Genomic DNA, 16,830 nt, shown 5'->3' with positions numbered 1-16,830 from the left:
ATTAGTATAATTTATATCGCGCTTTTCTGCATTTCCATATGCTTAAAGTGTGGGCAATTGTGGGCAATTGGTAGGGTTGGTAATTGGATCCAGCCAGAGGGCCAGATCCAGAACTGCGGGCCACTTTTGATAGGTGGGTAAGGCTACCCACCTTGCAGCCACCTGATATCATCTGATGCCAGATCATTTTAATTTCAATTTAATTTCAAGGCCAACAAGAGATGGATTGATTCCAGAAAGGAAGCCACAGACCTGAACTTACAAGATCTGAACAGGGTGGTTCTTGACAGATGCTGTTGGAGGTTACTGATTCGTAGGGCCACCATAAGTCGAACTGAAGGCACATGACCACAACAATAAGTAGAGGCTTAATCCAGACAAGTCAGAAGTGCTTTTGATCACTAGAAGAGGTGGTCCTGGCTTGGATATTTGACCTATGCTGTCTGGGGCTGCACTTCCCCCTTGAAGGATCAGGTCAGCTGTTTGAGAGATTCTGGATCTAGCCTAGATCTGGCAGCTGTGGCCAGGAGTCTTTGCTCAGCTTTGATTTTTTGACCAGCTGTGCCCTTTTGTGGATCATGCAGATCTAGTTATGCCCTGATCACATCCAGATCAGCCTCTTACAATGCACTCTATGTGGAATCACCCTTAAAGAGAGTTCAGGAGCTCCAGCTGGTGCAAAATGCAGTTGGCAGAGTAGTTTCTGGTGTTCACTTATACCAGTTCTTTTCCACCTGTGCTGAGCTCCCAGTTAATTTCCAGGCACAATAAAAAAAGTGCTGGTTATTACTATAAAGTCCTAAAAACAGCAATACTATATTGGAAGAGAATATGAGCAGCAAACCAACATACTAGAGAGAACCCTGATTAAAGCACATTAAAATACAATTTTTCAAAGATGTGAGGGAATGTTATATGGTGTACACAAATGCAATTCAACACTTTAGCCAATTTGAGTAAAACAGCTTGAATCTTAAAAAAAGAAAAAAGACTGTACTGAGTAAAGGAAAACTGCAGCATGGAAGAGTTTTCTACAAAAAGGAGTACCATTAAAGATCATTTATGTATGGGAATATTATCTGCTGTGATGGGAAGAGTAGTTTGGAGATCCGCTGCCTCTTCTTGGGAAATACCTGCAACTTCTGCTGTTGCTTCAGCTAGGACTTCTGCTAAGACTACGGCTGCAAGATCTAAACTGCACTAGATCTACACTTGGGCTACATGCACAGTACTTGCTTAACAAACAGTGAGGCTATTTTGTCCGGCTGCAGTTTGAAAGGAATCTGCACATGCCTGTACGCATCTTTATAGTTTGATCCGTATAGTATGGTAGCAGCACCATGTACACACCAGTAGACGGAACAGGGTTGTAATGTCTTACCCCAATGTGCATTCATTACCCACCCTCCCCGCTCCGCCCATGTTAACTTCCTCATACTTAGCGCATGTGTAAGGTGCTTACCCTTGAACACATGTCCCTTCTTTTTTCCTATAATATAGTAATATAACAAAGAAGCAGAGGGAGAGCATCTACTTTTCAGTGCCTTTCCTAGTTAGAGATATGGGAAGTTTGATACCATAAATTCAGCTTCTGAATATATCTACTTTATAAAAAATAGGGACTCTGCAGATCTGAATTTCACATCATATTGCTACTACTGTTACTATTTCAAATGCTTAATTTAGGTTAAAAGATCCACACAGTGGAGAAAAGAACAATTAGAACATTAGCCTAATGTTGGAATGCACATAGCTCTGTTAAGTGCCCCTAGGCAAATATCCATTTTTGAAAGTAATTTGTGCCATTTTACCCTTGAAGGGCAACCCTGATAAAAGGCAACAGGCTTCCCAAGGACAGCTTATCTGGACCCACCATTGCAGATGTTAGCACATTTGAGTAATCTTGCTCTTGTAAATGCACTTTAAAAGCCTCTCATTACAGTCATATTTGTACAGAATATCTGTGCAACAGTCAGTAGCCCACTGCCTGTTCTTTTCAGGAGTCATCTGGAGGGAGATTAATACCATGCATCTTTATATAATAAATCTAATAATAAACAAATAAATATGGCAATCCAACAAGACCTAGCCCTAAGGTTTAGCTCTGAATGTACCAGTGGCATACAATTCCATGCTTTCACATAACCCTTTAAAAGTGAATTCATGTACCTATTAAATATCACAAGTGATCCTAATCAAGCCTAATTGCAACCAAATAAAACCAGGCATGGGTAGAATTGTAAGACACAAACACATCACACCCATCACACACTGTCCTACCTACTACAAAGCCACTCCTGCAGTCTTCTGGAGCTTCAAATACATCACCACATAGAATTATAAAAAGGCACTGGCAGTAGTGTAGTGGCAAATTCAGAAGTGCAGGGTCCCTTCATTTTAGTCACATGCCCCTCACCCCTTTTTTTTGCTGCTGGGTTGAAACTGAGAACCCTGTTAATGCCTTCTCCCACAACAGCAGACATCTCTAGGAGCCAGTAAGTCTTCTCAGTGGCTGATTCACCTCCTTTTATTCTGATTGACACCAATCAGTTAGAAAGGACAAGGAAGCATGTCAGAAGTCTCAGTGACTAACACACTCCCCTTTCATGCTGATTGGCTCACAAGATGCTAGAGACATAGGGACCCTGCTGGGGCCCTGCTCCCAAAAAAGTAAGGGATGTAAGACATCTCTGGGACCCTGTACAACTATACCCCTGGGCTACTGGTAAAATTATTTAGTCACATAAAGACATTGATCATAGTTACTATTCAGTAAAAACAAACTAGTGGTGTAATGGTACATTTTGAAGCGCAGGAGATCATCTTGAGAATCCCCATTGCCACACAATACCCGAAGGAGGATCCAAAAACGCTGACAGCTGTGTTGATCCATACACACATACGGGACAGCAGAACATAGCATAATATCTAATTTATTAGGATCGGCATGACCCCAATCCTAATAAGAGGAGTAAGCTTCATTGGACGCAGTGGTCCTTAAAACCTTGCAAAGAAGTGCTACCATTTATCTCCTAGCATGAAGTAGGAATCCCACAAAAAAAAAAAGTACCCTGCTTGATGACTTTCCTAATTTTCTGACCAAGCTGTCACAAACAATAATAAAACTTGAAAACCTTATTGTCTCATTCACTAGACAGAGCAAGGAGAGGCCATCAATTACTCAGGTGCTCCTGCAGTCAAGGCCATTGTTTCTGCTCTGAAAAAATGTCTCAAAGTTGCACTCTCCTGTGTTCCTCCTCCATGAATGGACTTAGCTATATGGATGGTATACCACTGTTTTATTATTTAAATTTGCATGCTGCTTTTCTATATAAGTATTCTCAAAGCACTTCACAACAGAGCAAAACTGCAAATCAATACATCATTGAAATATCAAATATTACATGATTTCAAAATGTAACATGACAATCTACCAAATAACTCAGCTTGATTATGTGAACATAATAACATTTTAAAGTCATAATAAAATGAACTATTAATCACTAAAAATATCAATTAATGACAAATATAATAAGCCTCCCAATACAATCACATGTCAACAATAATCCGACCAGCTATCACTGCATTGCAGAACTATATCAAATATGACAAAAACAAACAAAATGTATAAAAAATTCATAGAGGCTAAAAGTTCTAGCGGCTTCATCTTATAAAATATATGCAATTGATACATTTATACTATAAAGTAACAGAGCTTGGAAAAGTTACTTTTTTGAACTACAACTCCCATCAGCCCAATCCAATGGCCATGATGGCTGGGGCTGATGGGAGTTGTAGTTCAAAAAAGTAACTTTTCCAAGCTCTGAAAGTACGTAAAGAATGTATAGAGGCTAAACGTTAAATTTCCCAAATTTCATAGTAGCTTGATCATAAAGTGCTAAAAAACCCCTCTTCACCAGTCCTTGCAGGGAGCCACTCTTCTGCCAACAACAGGTGGCTTCTGTCACATCCTTCACTCTGGCCCCAGATTCCCTTTAAAGCCATCAGATAACCACAAAAGCTTAGTGTGTATATCTGAAACTCACCTGTCTCTCAAACAGGGAAGTCCCACAAAACACCTATCCGTTCCCTGGCTTTTACCCAGAGAGGGCAATCTATAGTAATACAACAAAGACAGTGCCCCACCCCTTGCTCCTCCTCCCTCAAGGGACAACCCCTTAGGTACCACCTCTTCAGGGTCACTTTGCCACCCTGACCCAAACACTAGCCAGAGCCCTCCCAAGGAAGTACCCAGAGCTGATTTGGGTGATGCTGGTCAGGAAATCAAGGCTTAGTGTGTCACCTCCCTTTGCCTGTACTCTTGAGCTGTCAGAAAAGGTCCCATTGCACTTAGACAGTGTCCTCTGTGACTAGGAGTGCTTTTTACCAGCTTTTCCTGGTTTGTCAACTATGACTGTTGCTGGATAGGGATAGTCTGCCCACTATAGAGTCATAGAATTGTAGAGTTGGAAGGGGCCTTGCTTATATGGCCATTGAGTCCAACCCCCTGCTCAATACAGGAATCCAAATTATAGCATACCCGACAGGTGGCTATCCAGCTGCCTGAATGCCTCCAGTATTGGAGAGCCCATCAGCTCCCTAGGTAATTGGGGTCATACCTCCATAGGATGAGTCCTCAGGGGAGGATGAGGAACGGGGGATTGGCACAGCAGACCCAGGAGAGGGAACAAGTAGACCCACCCCAGAAGCAGCTCCAAACTCCCCACCACTGGAAGATGTTCAGGATACAGTGGGGGGGGGGTCAATCAGACTCAGGGAGCAAACAGGAGGCCACTCCACTCCGTGCAGAGTGAAGATAGCTGCAAGTAGAAGAGCAACACAGCTGTTCTGGCCATTTAAGGCTACAAACTCCTGGGAGTCGGAGGGCTGATTGCTAGCACCTGAACCAGGGAGGGTGGTTTAAAAGACAGTGAGACACCATTTGCCCTTTGCTGGAAGCAACATCAAGATGCCAGCATCAGACCCTTGCCAGCTGTGCCTTGAAACTCAGATTACCTTCATTAGAATATCAGACCTTGCTTTGTTCACTGACTGCCATTTGGAAGATGACCTGGTACGTGCACTGAAACCCCTTTCCCTTGCTTATTTGCTTTACAACCAAGCCCCTGCGTAGGCAGCTGCTGGTTAATTGTTTTACAGCACTGTATATCACCTCTGTACAGCCGGCAGAGACTGACAATTGGTTCCATTGTTGTACTGCTGTAACAGGAAGCTTTTCCTGATGTTCAGTCAAAATCTGGCTTCCTGTAACTTGAGCCTTATTCTATGTCCTGCACTCTGGGACGATCAAAAAGAGATTCTGGCCCTCCTTTGTGTGACAACCTTTCAAGTACTTGAACAGTGCTATCATATCTCCCCTCAGTCTTCTCTTCAGTCCATGCATTTGTAACGTCAGGGTTGGATTACTGCAACACGCTCTATGTGGGACGGCTCTTTGTCCTGGTTGGGAAGACATATTAAGAATATTACTTTTTGCAATAGTTGACCTTTGTTTTATTGTATTTTTAATGTTTTTATTGTATGGTGGTTGTTTTTCTTGTAAACCACTTTGATGTTTTTAAGTGAAATAGTGGAATACAAATATATTTATAAATAAATAAATAAGCAAGCTCCAGCTGGTGCAGAATGTGGCGGCCAGACTACTGATGGGGGCACATGGCTGACAACATGTGACATCACTGTTAAAACATCTTCACTGACTGCCCGTCTACTGCTGAGCCAAGGTCAAGGTTCTTTTATTAATTTACAAAGCCCAGAACAAGGTCCAGAGTACCTTAAGGACTGCCTGAATCCTTGTATCCCAGGTCAATCACTGAGATCATCTGCAGGAATATCATTGGTCATTTCCCCCAACCTCCCAGGTGGTGAGGGTCACTTGACAACAGCAAGAAATCAAGCCTTTAGTGTCATCGGTCCAGCTCTGTAGAATGCTCTGCCAATAGCGAATCAGCAGGCACCTGAAAACTTTTATATGCTTATGCAGGCAGTTGAGAATATATCTTTCTGCAATAGTTAGTCAATGATTTTGATTTTAAAGTTTTACATGGTTTTACTCTGTGTGTGTGTATGTATGTGATTGTTGTAAACAGCTTTGATTTTTTTTATGAAGAGAGGTATACAAATATATATTTAAAATAAATAAATAAATAGAGAACCCACTGCATTAGGTTCTCTGTTTTTCTTGCAAGTTCCCTGTCTTTCCAAATCTATGGTTACCAAAGGATAACATTCTCTCAGGCTCATTTCCATGACTGCCTACTTATTCTAAGCAGTAGAGGGGATATTTATTTTGTAAGGAAACAAGGCATGGGGGTGGGGAGCACAAAGATGTTTGTTGCCCTAACCTCTTGCACTTATGTAAAAATTATATATAGCAAGGGCATTTTTGGGGAGGGGTTAGAAGAATGCTTCTAATTTCTGTTTCTGAGTATGCCAACTATCTTTCCTGTTCTCTCATATAATAATCCTATCTATTCAGATCTCTGAGGGCATGGGGAAGATGAGGTGTAGCAGAGAACAATCACAGCACCTTCCTTTCTAGAAGGCCCATTCATAAGCCTGGGACCCCTCCTTTCCCTTTCTTATACAATTCAAGAGAAACTAGAGAGAAATGGGAACAGAGGTGAGAACTGTGCTTGTGCAGCACAAGAGAAAGGCGTTAGGGGTGGCAATGGTGGAAGAGGGAAATAGGACTAGCAGCCAGATTAAGTGGCTGGAAGGACTACTGAATATTTAATTGGCTTCCCTGTCATCCAGCATCCCTCTTTAGAAGGGCTGCATCCTCCATTCTCTGGGGATGCCAGTAGCTAGGCACCAAGACCACCTGGAGCAGAGGAGCGTGCTTTTCATAATGAGAGGCTGGATGCTCTGTGGAGATGCAAGAACTTGCTAGGAGGCAGAAACTTGTCTTCTCCAATCCCTCCCCAATTTGTGCACACGCACTAACAGAGCCAGAAGGCACAGTGACATGTATTCTTATCTTGTCACCTCCCAATCAATAAAACATGCATCTTGATTATTTTGTCGATGGACAATACTAGGGTGCAGTACAAGAGTGGATATTTTTACTTGGCTTTGTGTTCCCAAGAAATTGTAGCATGATTATGCCAGACAAATCACTATCCCCAGTTTGGAAGTTAACATTGTTAGGGAGCATAATTTGCTTCTCCTATACACAAATGGAGAGGAGCAAAACAGGTGCCATCAGCATACTCATAGCAGACTATTAACAATGGTTTATCTTGGCACCCGAATGCACACTACATGTGAAAGAATCCTTAAGGAGGGAGGCTCATTATGGTAGATTCTAACCCTTAAGAAAACAGCCATGATCATTTTTCCAGCTTCTCTTTGTGTTGTGGCACCCTCTAATGGCCACATCTCACCACTATAGTCTTGAAAATATGAGGCAGCCCTAGGGAGGTGTGATGGTCACACCTCTTCTTCTGTTACAGAGATTAAACAAGAGTTTATATAGATGGATTAAATTCAAAAAGTTCTGAACATCTTAATTCAACTACCAGAAACTGGAATTTCTCCCTCAGAAACGCTTGGTTCAGATTGTGAACAGGCCTTGTGTGCATTAACTCCCTCCTCCCCTTGCATGTTCCATTTCAATATATTACTGCTTCTTCAGGACAAACCTCAGTTTGCTATTACACCTGAAACAGATGACTGGTTTGCACTTGCCTTCCAAACCAGGATTGCAAACCACCATGGTTTGAAGCTAGCCTGTAATCCTATTAGGAGGGTAAGCTCAATACACAGTTTGGCAGTTCTAGTCCAAGAGCAACTATACTTTGCACTGAAGAGGAAACAGCCAGCTAAAGGGAAGGAAGAACACAAGCTTACTTGAGCATGTGATTCAGCGCATGGCATACATTAGAACTCTAAAATTGTTTTCAAATGAGATAGTAAACTGGAAATATATGTAGCCTAATTATAAACTAATGATGAGAGAGCAGCATCAAGTCTTTGCAGTGATTATGACTGTGTAGGAAGAGTTTGAGATCTGACACTTCATAATATCATAATATTAGTCCGCAGTGGCATTCAGAAATCATATATCCCAGGGCCAGAATTACCAGAACAGATCCAGATTCTAACTAGTGTTGTTTACTTATTTTATCATTTACTTCAGGGGCTCCTTCTAGGACGACGGGCAGGATATAAAATTAATAAATAAAATAAATATTTATATACCACTTTTTATCAGAAAAGATTGTTAAACTGTTTACAGAGGAAACTGAACAAAATTAAATGCTATATATAAAACATGAACATCTGTAAGATAGGATTCCACTACTCAAGATCCGCACAAATTCCAAACGCACTAGTACACTCATACTTCAATCAAACTTCACCTGCACGCATTCATTTACTCTTCATAATTCTCACCAATTACTGGTCCCAACAATGTCCTGGGTACATACACAAAAAGACTGTACCCCAACATTGGCTATCTGCTACTTATAGGGTTGCCAGGTTCAGGGTCTGAGACTGATCCTGTATCTTTAGGAGAAGAGAAAGTCAGCTAAGTGCAGGTGTTCTTGCAACACTGTAATGGAAAAAACCACAAGGTGGAATTCCCCCTTCCCCCTGCACAACTGTGTCTTTAAAAGTTGTGCAGGGGGAAGGGGGAATTCCACCTTGTGGTTTTTCCCATTACAGTGTTGCAAGAACACCTGCACTTGGCTGACTTTCTCTTCTCCTAAAGATACAGGATCAGTCTCAGACCCTGAACCTGGCAACCCTGATTACTTAGGAAACTTAAGATGACTTCAAAGCAATTAAGAAGGGCACACTCAAAGAATTACTCTTTAGAGGACAAGTGTTGGGCAAATTTGCCTCGAGTGTCCTTAAAAAGTACCAGCATGGACAGATTATATTAGAGCAATTGTACCTGAGCCCGACAGCAGAGGTCTGGATTCTGAACTTCCGTTTAATTTTTTAAAAAGGGAACTTTCCAGCCTTCTAGAAAGAAAGTTATGAAGCAAAATGTGCAGGCAAGCAGTTTCTGTGAGATGAGCCAGTCAGGCTGCTCTAACTTTTCTGTGTTTTTAACCAATGAGTGAAGTCAGAGTTGTTTGGAACCAGGAAATAGGAACCCCTGGGGTCATAAAGAGGTTCTGTCTCATTTCTAGTTCCTGGAATCTCTGTAGTTTGCCATTACTTTATTCCTGGCAACCAGGATGCAACTTTCCTATGATGGGTTCATCTAAGATCAGGTACTCCCTTGAAGTTATTTTCTATAGAACTCCTACACAGGGGCAGAGCAATCCAACTCAGGAGAAGCCATCATAAGTTGTGCTGGAGCAACTTCTGCCACATCCAGTTGCTATTCAAGAGCCTCTGGGTTTGCTGAACGCCGGCTCAGTTGGGAGCTGTGTGCAGGGACCAGAAAGTAAAAGTCTGCTCTCCCAAATACTCCTACCGGGAAGTAAGTCCTCTCCATTTACTTCTATCGCAATTATTTTCTTAGACTGACCTTTTCCCCAGCATAACTTTTGCCTGGATTGGGACTTGCAGGAGCACTCTGAACATGAGTTGGATGTGGCCTAAGTCCCCTAACTTCAGCCCTTCCCCCAACATGCCCCTAACACACCCCTTTTTCAGGCCTTGTGCTGGCTTACATCAACTCCACTTCCTCTGGTCTCGGCTGAGCCAGCTGGATCCTGGCTGAGCCAGGCTGAGGGACTTACTCTGGCATGGGACCCAGCTGCAGATCCAGCACATCCAACTCCCCTCAGCCCAGCGTAAAAGCAAGTTGGATTGTATCCTAAGTGTGGGTAAATGTTAAAGAATCTCTCTCTCCCACGCACACGCACACACACACCTCAAATGGCAAATACAAAATGTGAAAATTTTGCAGAGAGGCTTAGCCATGTGTCTTGCTATGCAGGAGTTATAGACCAGGCACTCATTAAGAATTCACTATATAATTTATTGTACAATGATATACGTGTGTATTCAGAAGTAAGTCTCTGTGTTCAGAGGACTTGCTCCCAGGTAAGTGGATATATGATTATTCTATAACATTTTAAAATTCTGATGGTTATCTTAGTGGTTTTGCGATTGGGGCAGAACACTGGCAAGGAGGAATATATATATTTTTTTCATTGAGGAATTATGAAAAATACTGGCTGTATGCTTTTTCTTACTATTTTACCTGTAAAAATAAATAAGTAAAAAAGTTTTTAAAAAGTCGTTTTTAAAATGAAAGGTAACTCCTCTTAGGAATTACTTAGGAACTCCTCCCCTTGTGCACACTAACCTGGGAGTAGACTCAATTGATGTTCAACTGAGATGTATGCATATAAAACATGCAATAATCAGGCCAAAGTAAGATTGGTTGAAGCCTTGGAACTGTACTACTTTGCGGAGGGGGGATGAAGAAAAACATGGCCCTTTATAGTACAAAGATGCATTACTCTAGTTAAAGGAACCAGAATTTGATGCCTGGGAATCAGGGCTGTGGAGTCGGAGTCGTGGAGTCAGAGTCGGGAGCAATTTTGGGTGGAGTTTGAGTCGGTAGAAATGTACCGACTCCGACACCTTCATAAATGGCAAATGTATATTAACTAGTAATAGCAAATTTACTGTAGTAAAATGGTAGCACAAGGCATTTCATCACCACCACGTGAATCCAGAGCTTGGAAAAGTTACTTTTTTGAACTACAACTCCCATGAGCCCAATCCCTTGGACTGATGGGAGTTGTAGTTTTAAAAAAGTAACTTTTCCAAGCTCTGGATTCACATGGTGGTGATGAAATGCCTTGTGCTACCATTTTATTACAGTAAACTTGTTATTACTAGTTAATATACATTTGCCATTTATGAAGGAGTTGGAGTCGGAGTCGGACAGTAGAAAAATAGAGGAGTCAGAGTCAAAGGTCTGGCGTACCGACTCCACAGCCCTGCTGGGAATCAAGCCCTTTTTGCAGCCATTTTACAATAGCCACTTGGGTTTAGAGTTAGTGACTGGCCCAATGCAGGAATTGAGCAAAACCAATGCTGAGTTAAGTGAGTTTAAAATGTGAAACTGCACATGCTCAGAGTATTTTATTTTTTTGTTTATCAAGGGTGGCAAATGTTTTTGTTTGTGTGCTGCCAAGAGTTATGAAACTGCACATGCTCAAGAGTATTTTTTATCATCCACAAAGTTTATGCCATAACAGATTTTTAAAAGCTTTTTTTATTGATGTAGCAAGGCAAAACAGTAACATATGGGTACAACAAAATATGATGCCATAACAGATTTTGTAACTTTTAAAGATACCACAAGACTTATATAGTGGTACCTTATTTCACACATTTCTTTTGGAGGGGAAGGGGACCCTATTTTGAGGGCTGCAACTGGGCCCCCAACTGCTGTAATCCGACCTTTAGTACAGGGAAGAGAGAACAGAAAGGCACTCTAAACTGCTGATCCCAGTTAACATCCTTTGTTGCTGCATTAAGGTCATCAAAATAATATGCATATACTGTGCTTTCCATAACACTGTTTGGCCCCACAGCACTTTCTAGTCTCAGCAACTATCATGGACTGCTTCACGCATTATGAGACAAATGTGCATTTTTGAAGCATGCACAAGTATTACAGAATGGTGGCCAATTATAGCTCCCCTGGAGCCATGGTACATATCTTTTTTTGTTGTTATGTACCTCCAAGTTGACTACGACTTATGGCAACCCTATGAATCTTTTACAACACCATAAAATCATTTTTTTAAAAAATCTCACATTTTTAATGTGCACAAAAAATTAATACAAACAGCAGCCCTATGTTAGAACACTTCTCACTGAAACTTATGTCTCATTTCAATAGCAAGCACCACCTAGTGAGATCTCTTGCAACACTGAAATCTGTGCTGACATTGGTAAGATAGATAGTATCCCCAGTTTACCAGCCAATAGCACTGCAACAGACCATAAGAAGCAGCAAAGTCATTTACTAAAACTGGCACATTTTAGAAACATTTTGGATTTCATATTACGTCTTGCAACCCCACAATTCCAAAGCAGTGAATTCCCAGTTCACTTCTGCTGATTTTCATCTTGGGCTTCTACAGCTTCTGTCTGTGAGCTATAAGGAGCAGCCCGTGTTGGCGTGGTTGCATCCTCAGTGCCGCTTCTTTTATGGGATTCCATCTGGTCACGTTCAGTGCCAAGTGCCCAGATGCATTCCTCTACCTCCCCGAGCACAGGCATCCTGGCATATGGCGGAGAATAAACAGAAGGAATTAGTTATCAAACCAAGACATGATAACATAATGCCAGCAAACCTTTGGCTGGCCCCACAGGAGAAGAGGGAGCAAGGGTAGGAGGGAGAGAAAAAATGATAACTGAACCTCAAAAAAGGTGTTATTAAAAGTATCACTGGAAACCAAATAGAATAAATGAACCCAAATCTGACATCACAAATAGCAGTATTGAAAAACCAGCAGGCGACTATTTCAACTTCCCAGGACACTCTATAACTTAAGGTAGCCTGATCAAAAGAGAGGAACTATAAAGGGAGACTGCTATGTTTAACAGCTAAATTATGATTTATCAAGAAATGAATGTGGATAGACACAATGGATTTTTATCACACAACATGTGTTAATTGATTTACCAATGCCAAAATGTCTGTTATCAACACAACTTTTGTGTGTGTGTGGCTACTGTTAATAAGGTAATTATCACCATCTGTACTTTTCACATTTCATTTCCTTCTGACCTCACCATTTACAACCCCCCACCCTCTCTGCAACTCAGGATAACACTTCATGTGTCTGATTATGTGAGCTGTAGTCTACAAAAACTGCTGCCATAATACATTTGTTAGTTGTTGAGGTGCCACAAGACTGCTGCCTTTAGTAGAGACAGTAATCCAACAGATTCAGAATTGATCCCAATGAGCATGAGGATTCTATGCTGGAGTGGCAGATGCAGTATAATTTCTGTTTCATGGTTTCTTCAACCTGTTCCCAGCAATGATAGCAAAAGCGTTTCATTGTTTAAAGTTCATAACCATAGCATTAGCTCTTGTGGCTGCCTGCTAGTTCTGGAACTCCTTTTCACCTAGATGCTCAAAGACCAAACTGGAAGCATTTAAAGACTATTTATATAGCTGAGTTTTACTGGCTAAGACTGTGTTAATATAGAGATGAAACTTGCTTTCTGTTTAACAGTATATGAGCCTAATTCACATGACATAACAGCAGCAAGTGAAGACATGCTGTACAGGAGGGACCTAAATGCATTCAGTCGAATGTCTGCAGGCAGTGTACACATATGTAACAAAAAGAATACTGTACAATCCTATACACATATGTGGCCCTCTAGATATTGGACTCCAACTCCCATCAGCCCCAACAAGCACAGCCAACAAGCAGGTAGTCCAGCAACATCTGGAGGACCCCAAGTTCCCCATCCCTGCTGCTATACAGACTTATTGAACTTACTTCTGATTAGACATGAATAGGATTCTGCTGTTATGCACATAGGACACTTTCTGCATGATCAGAAACCCTGCTTTTTCAAGGTTCCTGATTATAAACAGAGCACTCTATGCATATACATTTGTGCACCCATGACCCCATGTAGACATTCAGTTGATGCACATATATCGGGGACAAAGCCTGCCAGTATAATCCAGGTCTCTTGTACTCGCCAGTCTTATTGTGTGAATAGAGATACAGTCTCCATGCTAGCTGGCTTTAGCTTATACCTATAAATTAGAAACAGGGGCGACCTTTATGTATTATTGTGCAGTTGGATATTTCTTTAAATCCATAAGCCACAGGAGGGCAACAACATTCAAGAGGGTCCTGATAAAGGCAGGTTCTCCTGAAGTCTTCTGGATAGTGTTACGCCCCAGGCGCAGAGTTAGATCAGGGAGAGGAGTCAGATGAGGACGAGGTCCCTGGGGACTTTGTAGGAGGAGGAGTCTCTGTCAGACCACAGATTTCCTCGCTCATCCCTCCTGTCGAGGCAGATCCTGCCACGTCTGCGAGTTCCCCGTCTGAGCCATTGAGAAGCAACCCTTCATGCGCGCCAACCCTGCCCATGCCAGAAGCCCCGCCTGGCACTTCAAACGCTTCCCCGCCAACCAGCTTCCCACTCCCTGAGGTTGTGCTGCCACCCAGTGAACCCCCACTGTTGAAGGCGGCATTGGAGGCGGCATTGGAGGCAGGTCCCCTCACTCTGCGCGAGAAGCGGGACTCTCAGAGGGTGGCACTGCAGAGGAGCCATCGGTTACGGGCAAAGACCTTCCCTACTTAAGCAGGTGCCCACCCAGACTCTAGTGCTGAGTCAACTCTCCCCACACGCTGCAGAGACTGCTTAGCTAGACTAGTTAGGACAAGTAGTGTCAGAGTAGGCAGGTGTATGAAGCACACTGCTTTGGATGTAACCGTCACACTAATAAAATTAGAATTAAACCAAGCCTCGCCTCTGTCTCGTGTTTCGGACTCTGGGCAGGACAGATAGTAAGCAAAAAGAAAAGACAAGAATTATACCAAAAACCCAATACAAAGTCTTCCATTTGTTTGAAAGCAGTTTGTTGCTAGGATTATCAGACAATTTAAAAAAAAGTTTAGTAAATAATTTTTAATGACAGCCTATATTCTAATGGCAAAAAGTTTACTGTCGATGATTGCCCACCTATTGGAACCAAACATTGGTGATAATAATTATAAGACTTTGGGAAAACAAATAAATTTATGGACAGTTGGAAACCCTTCATGTTGTACTGGAACAAATTAAATCATACAAAGAAGTTCACCAAGAAATACTAAACAATGTATGGTAGATTTTCTACCTTTAACCACTCTTCAGGAAGGATAGTATCTGAATACTTGTTTATGAAAATAAAAACTTAACTTAAAAAAACCAAAGTCTGTAATAGTCTTAAGATAGCATTTAGAGTAGACTCTGCTAGCAGCAAAACAGAGTCTGCAGTCTTCATGTTTTATTTACTTGTTTAAGCTACTTACCTTTTAAGTCTTCCTTTTGAATGAGCACAATCTTGATTGTTTCCCAAATACAAGTGGAGACCCCTCATTAAGGGTAGGTGGGGCATTGCCCACCCTAACCACCCTAACCCTCCAAACCTATAGCCCAATCTCTGCTCTGTTCCTTATATTCATATTTTGTACATTATCTATAGCCCAGTACCCTTTCTCTGTTTCTTACATTCATATTCACTACAGTACAGTAGGGCCCCGCTTACGGCACTTCGCATTCCGGCGTTCCACTAATGCTTCGGCAGGAAATTCCCCTTTTTAAAGCCAATTTTGCGATTTTACGGCACGACAGCTTTACGGCGATTTCCGCTTTACGGCAGGGGTCTGGTCCCTAACCTGCCCTATAAGTGTATCTCACATTTAGAGATACTTTGGGCTTGTTTCTGTCCATCTTCTGTTCTGGCCAATCATCTCTACATAGCACAGCCAATCACAATCGCTGCTATAGTCCCATTCCTGTCTCCAGGGTTAAAATGCCAGTAGGAGTGGCTTAGGGAGGGCAGGAGTCTCCTTAGCTCCTCCATTTTTATTTTATTTCCCATAGAATAAGCTCTAACCAATCAGGAGGAGTCCTTCAGAAATGCATTGGAAGTACCATAGTATTAGGGCAGGACTATGAAAAGCCTTCCCAATGTATTTCAATATGTGCCCATCAGATGCATATATATGTAATCTGCATTGGCTCCTCTCTGAGTCTGCGTTGCTGTTCCCTCGCTTTTGCAAGCAGCAGGCTAAAGCAGCAGGATGCATGATTTTTTCTCTACAGCCAGCCATTGAAAACAGCAGCAAATTTTCTGTGTGAGTTCAGTTAAGTATTTGATTGTGCAGAGTAGGTGTATGTGTGTATGTTGCTGCATGGGGGACCAAGGGTAAAAACCACAGAGTGGCGCGGGGGGCATACTTTGATCCTGATGGGCTTTTTGCTGACTATTGGAGAGGAGGATGGCAGTGGTGGGGAAGGTAGGCCTTGGCTCTGGTGGGCCTTTTGCTGACTGTTGGAGGGAGGGAGAGAAGGGTGAGCGTGGGAGTGGAGGGGGTTGGCCCTGGCCTTGGCCTTTGTTAGGATCTATGGATTATAATGGTATTTTGCAGAATTAAGCGCATGCAGTAAACACTAAGCAGTAGCTACACTTCAGCTTGGTAGAAATTGCACTAAGAGTCTGGTATAAGAAAAATAACAAACTAAGTTTATTTAAGGCAAGGTGGGCACATAGAACAGAATGCAGCGGCTCGCCTGATTAAGGGTAGCCGCCGGCAAGACCACATTACTCCAGTGCTAAAGGAGTTGCACTGGTTACCAGTTGCTTTCCGAGCCCAATTCAAGGTGTTAGTTTTGACCTTTAAAACCCTGTACGGTTTCGGCCCAGTCTATCTGAAAGAGCGCCTCCAGCATCATCAATGTTGCCGCCCAACAAGATCATCCTCAAAAGACCTTCTCTCCGTCCCACCAGTTAAAACAGCTAGACTGGTGAGAACTAGGGAGAGGGCTTTTTCAATCGTGGCACCCACTCTATGGAATTCCCTCCCAAATGACATCCACCATGCTCCCTCCATGATGAGCTTCCGCTGGACCCTGAAAACCTGGCTCTTCAGGCAGGCCTTTGGGGTGGGTTAGATTTTTGTGTTATTGTTGGAATTTTAAGACCCTAATGTGGATTGTATGTTTTTATGTTGTGCGTCGCCCAGAGTGGCTGGACAACCAGCCAGATGGGCGACTAATAAATTTAATAAATTAAATAAATAAATAAATAAACACACCTAGAATTTTGCTAGAATATATTTCACCTCCCACTGTTTT

General features: G+C 42.2%; 2 protein-coding genes across 2 annotated transcripts in view; one reads left to right on the top strand and one right to left on the bottom strand.

Moving 5' to 3' along the window:
* The window catches only part of PKN1 (protein kinase N1), an 85,760-nt gene extending 81,035 nt beyond the window's left edge, over positions 1-4,725 (bottom strand). The window contains exon 1 of the mRNA XM_061616619.1: positions 4,620-4,725. Within this exon, the coding sequence (XP_061472603.1) occupies positions 4,620-4,625 (6 nt within the window). The 5' untranslated portion in view covers positions 4,626-4,725. The remainder of the gene's footprint in view (positions 1-4,619) is intronic.
* A 326-nt stretch (positions 4,726-5,051) lies between these two features.
* The window catches only part of LOC133380072 (transitional endoplasmic reticulum ATPase-like), a 40,042-nt gene continuing 28,263 nt past the window's right edge, over positions 5,052-16,830 (top strand). Inside the window, exon 1 of the mRNA XM_061616606.1 lies at positions 5,052-5,074. Coding sequence (XP_061472590.1) covers positions 5,067-5,074 — 8 coding nt within the window. The 5' untranslated portion in view covers positions 5,052-5,066. The remainder of the gene's footprint in view (positions 5,075-16,830) is intronic.

The sequence above is a fragment of the Rhineura floridana genome, chromosome 3 (assembly GCF_030035675.1).
Source record: "Rhineura floridana isolate rRhiFlo1 chromosome 3, rRhiFlo1.hap2, whole genome shotgun sequence".
Classification (NCBI taxonomy): Eukaryota; Metazoa; Chordata; class Lepidosauria; order Squamata; family Rhineuridae; genus Rhineura; species Rhineura floridana.
This window is presented reverse-complemented; position numbering and strand designations above follow the sequence as displayed.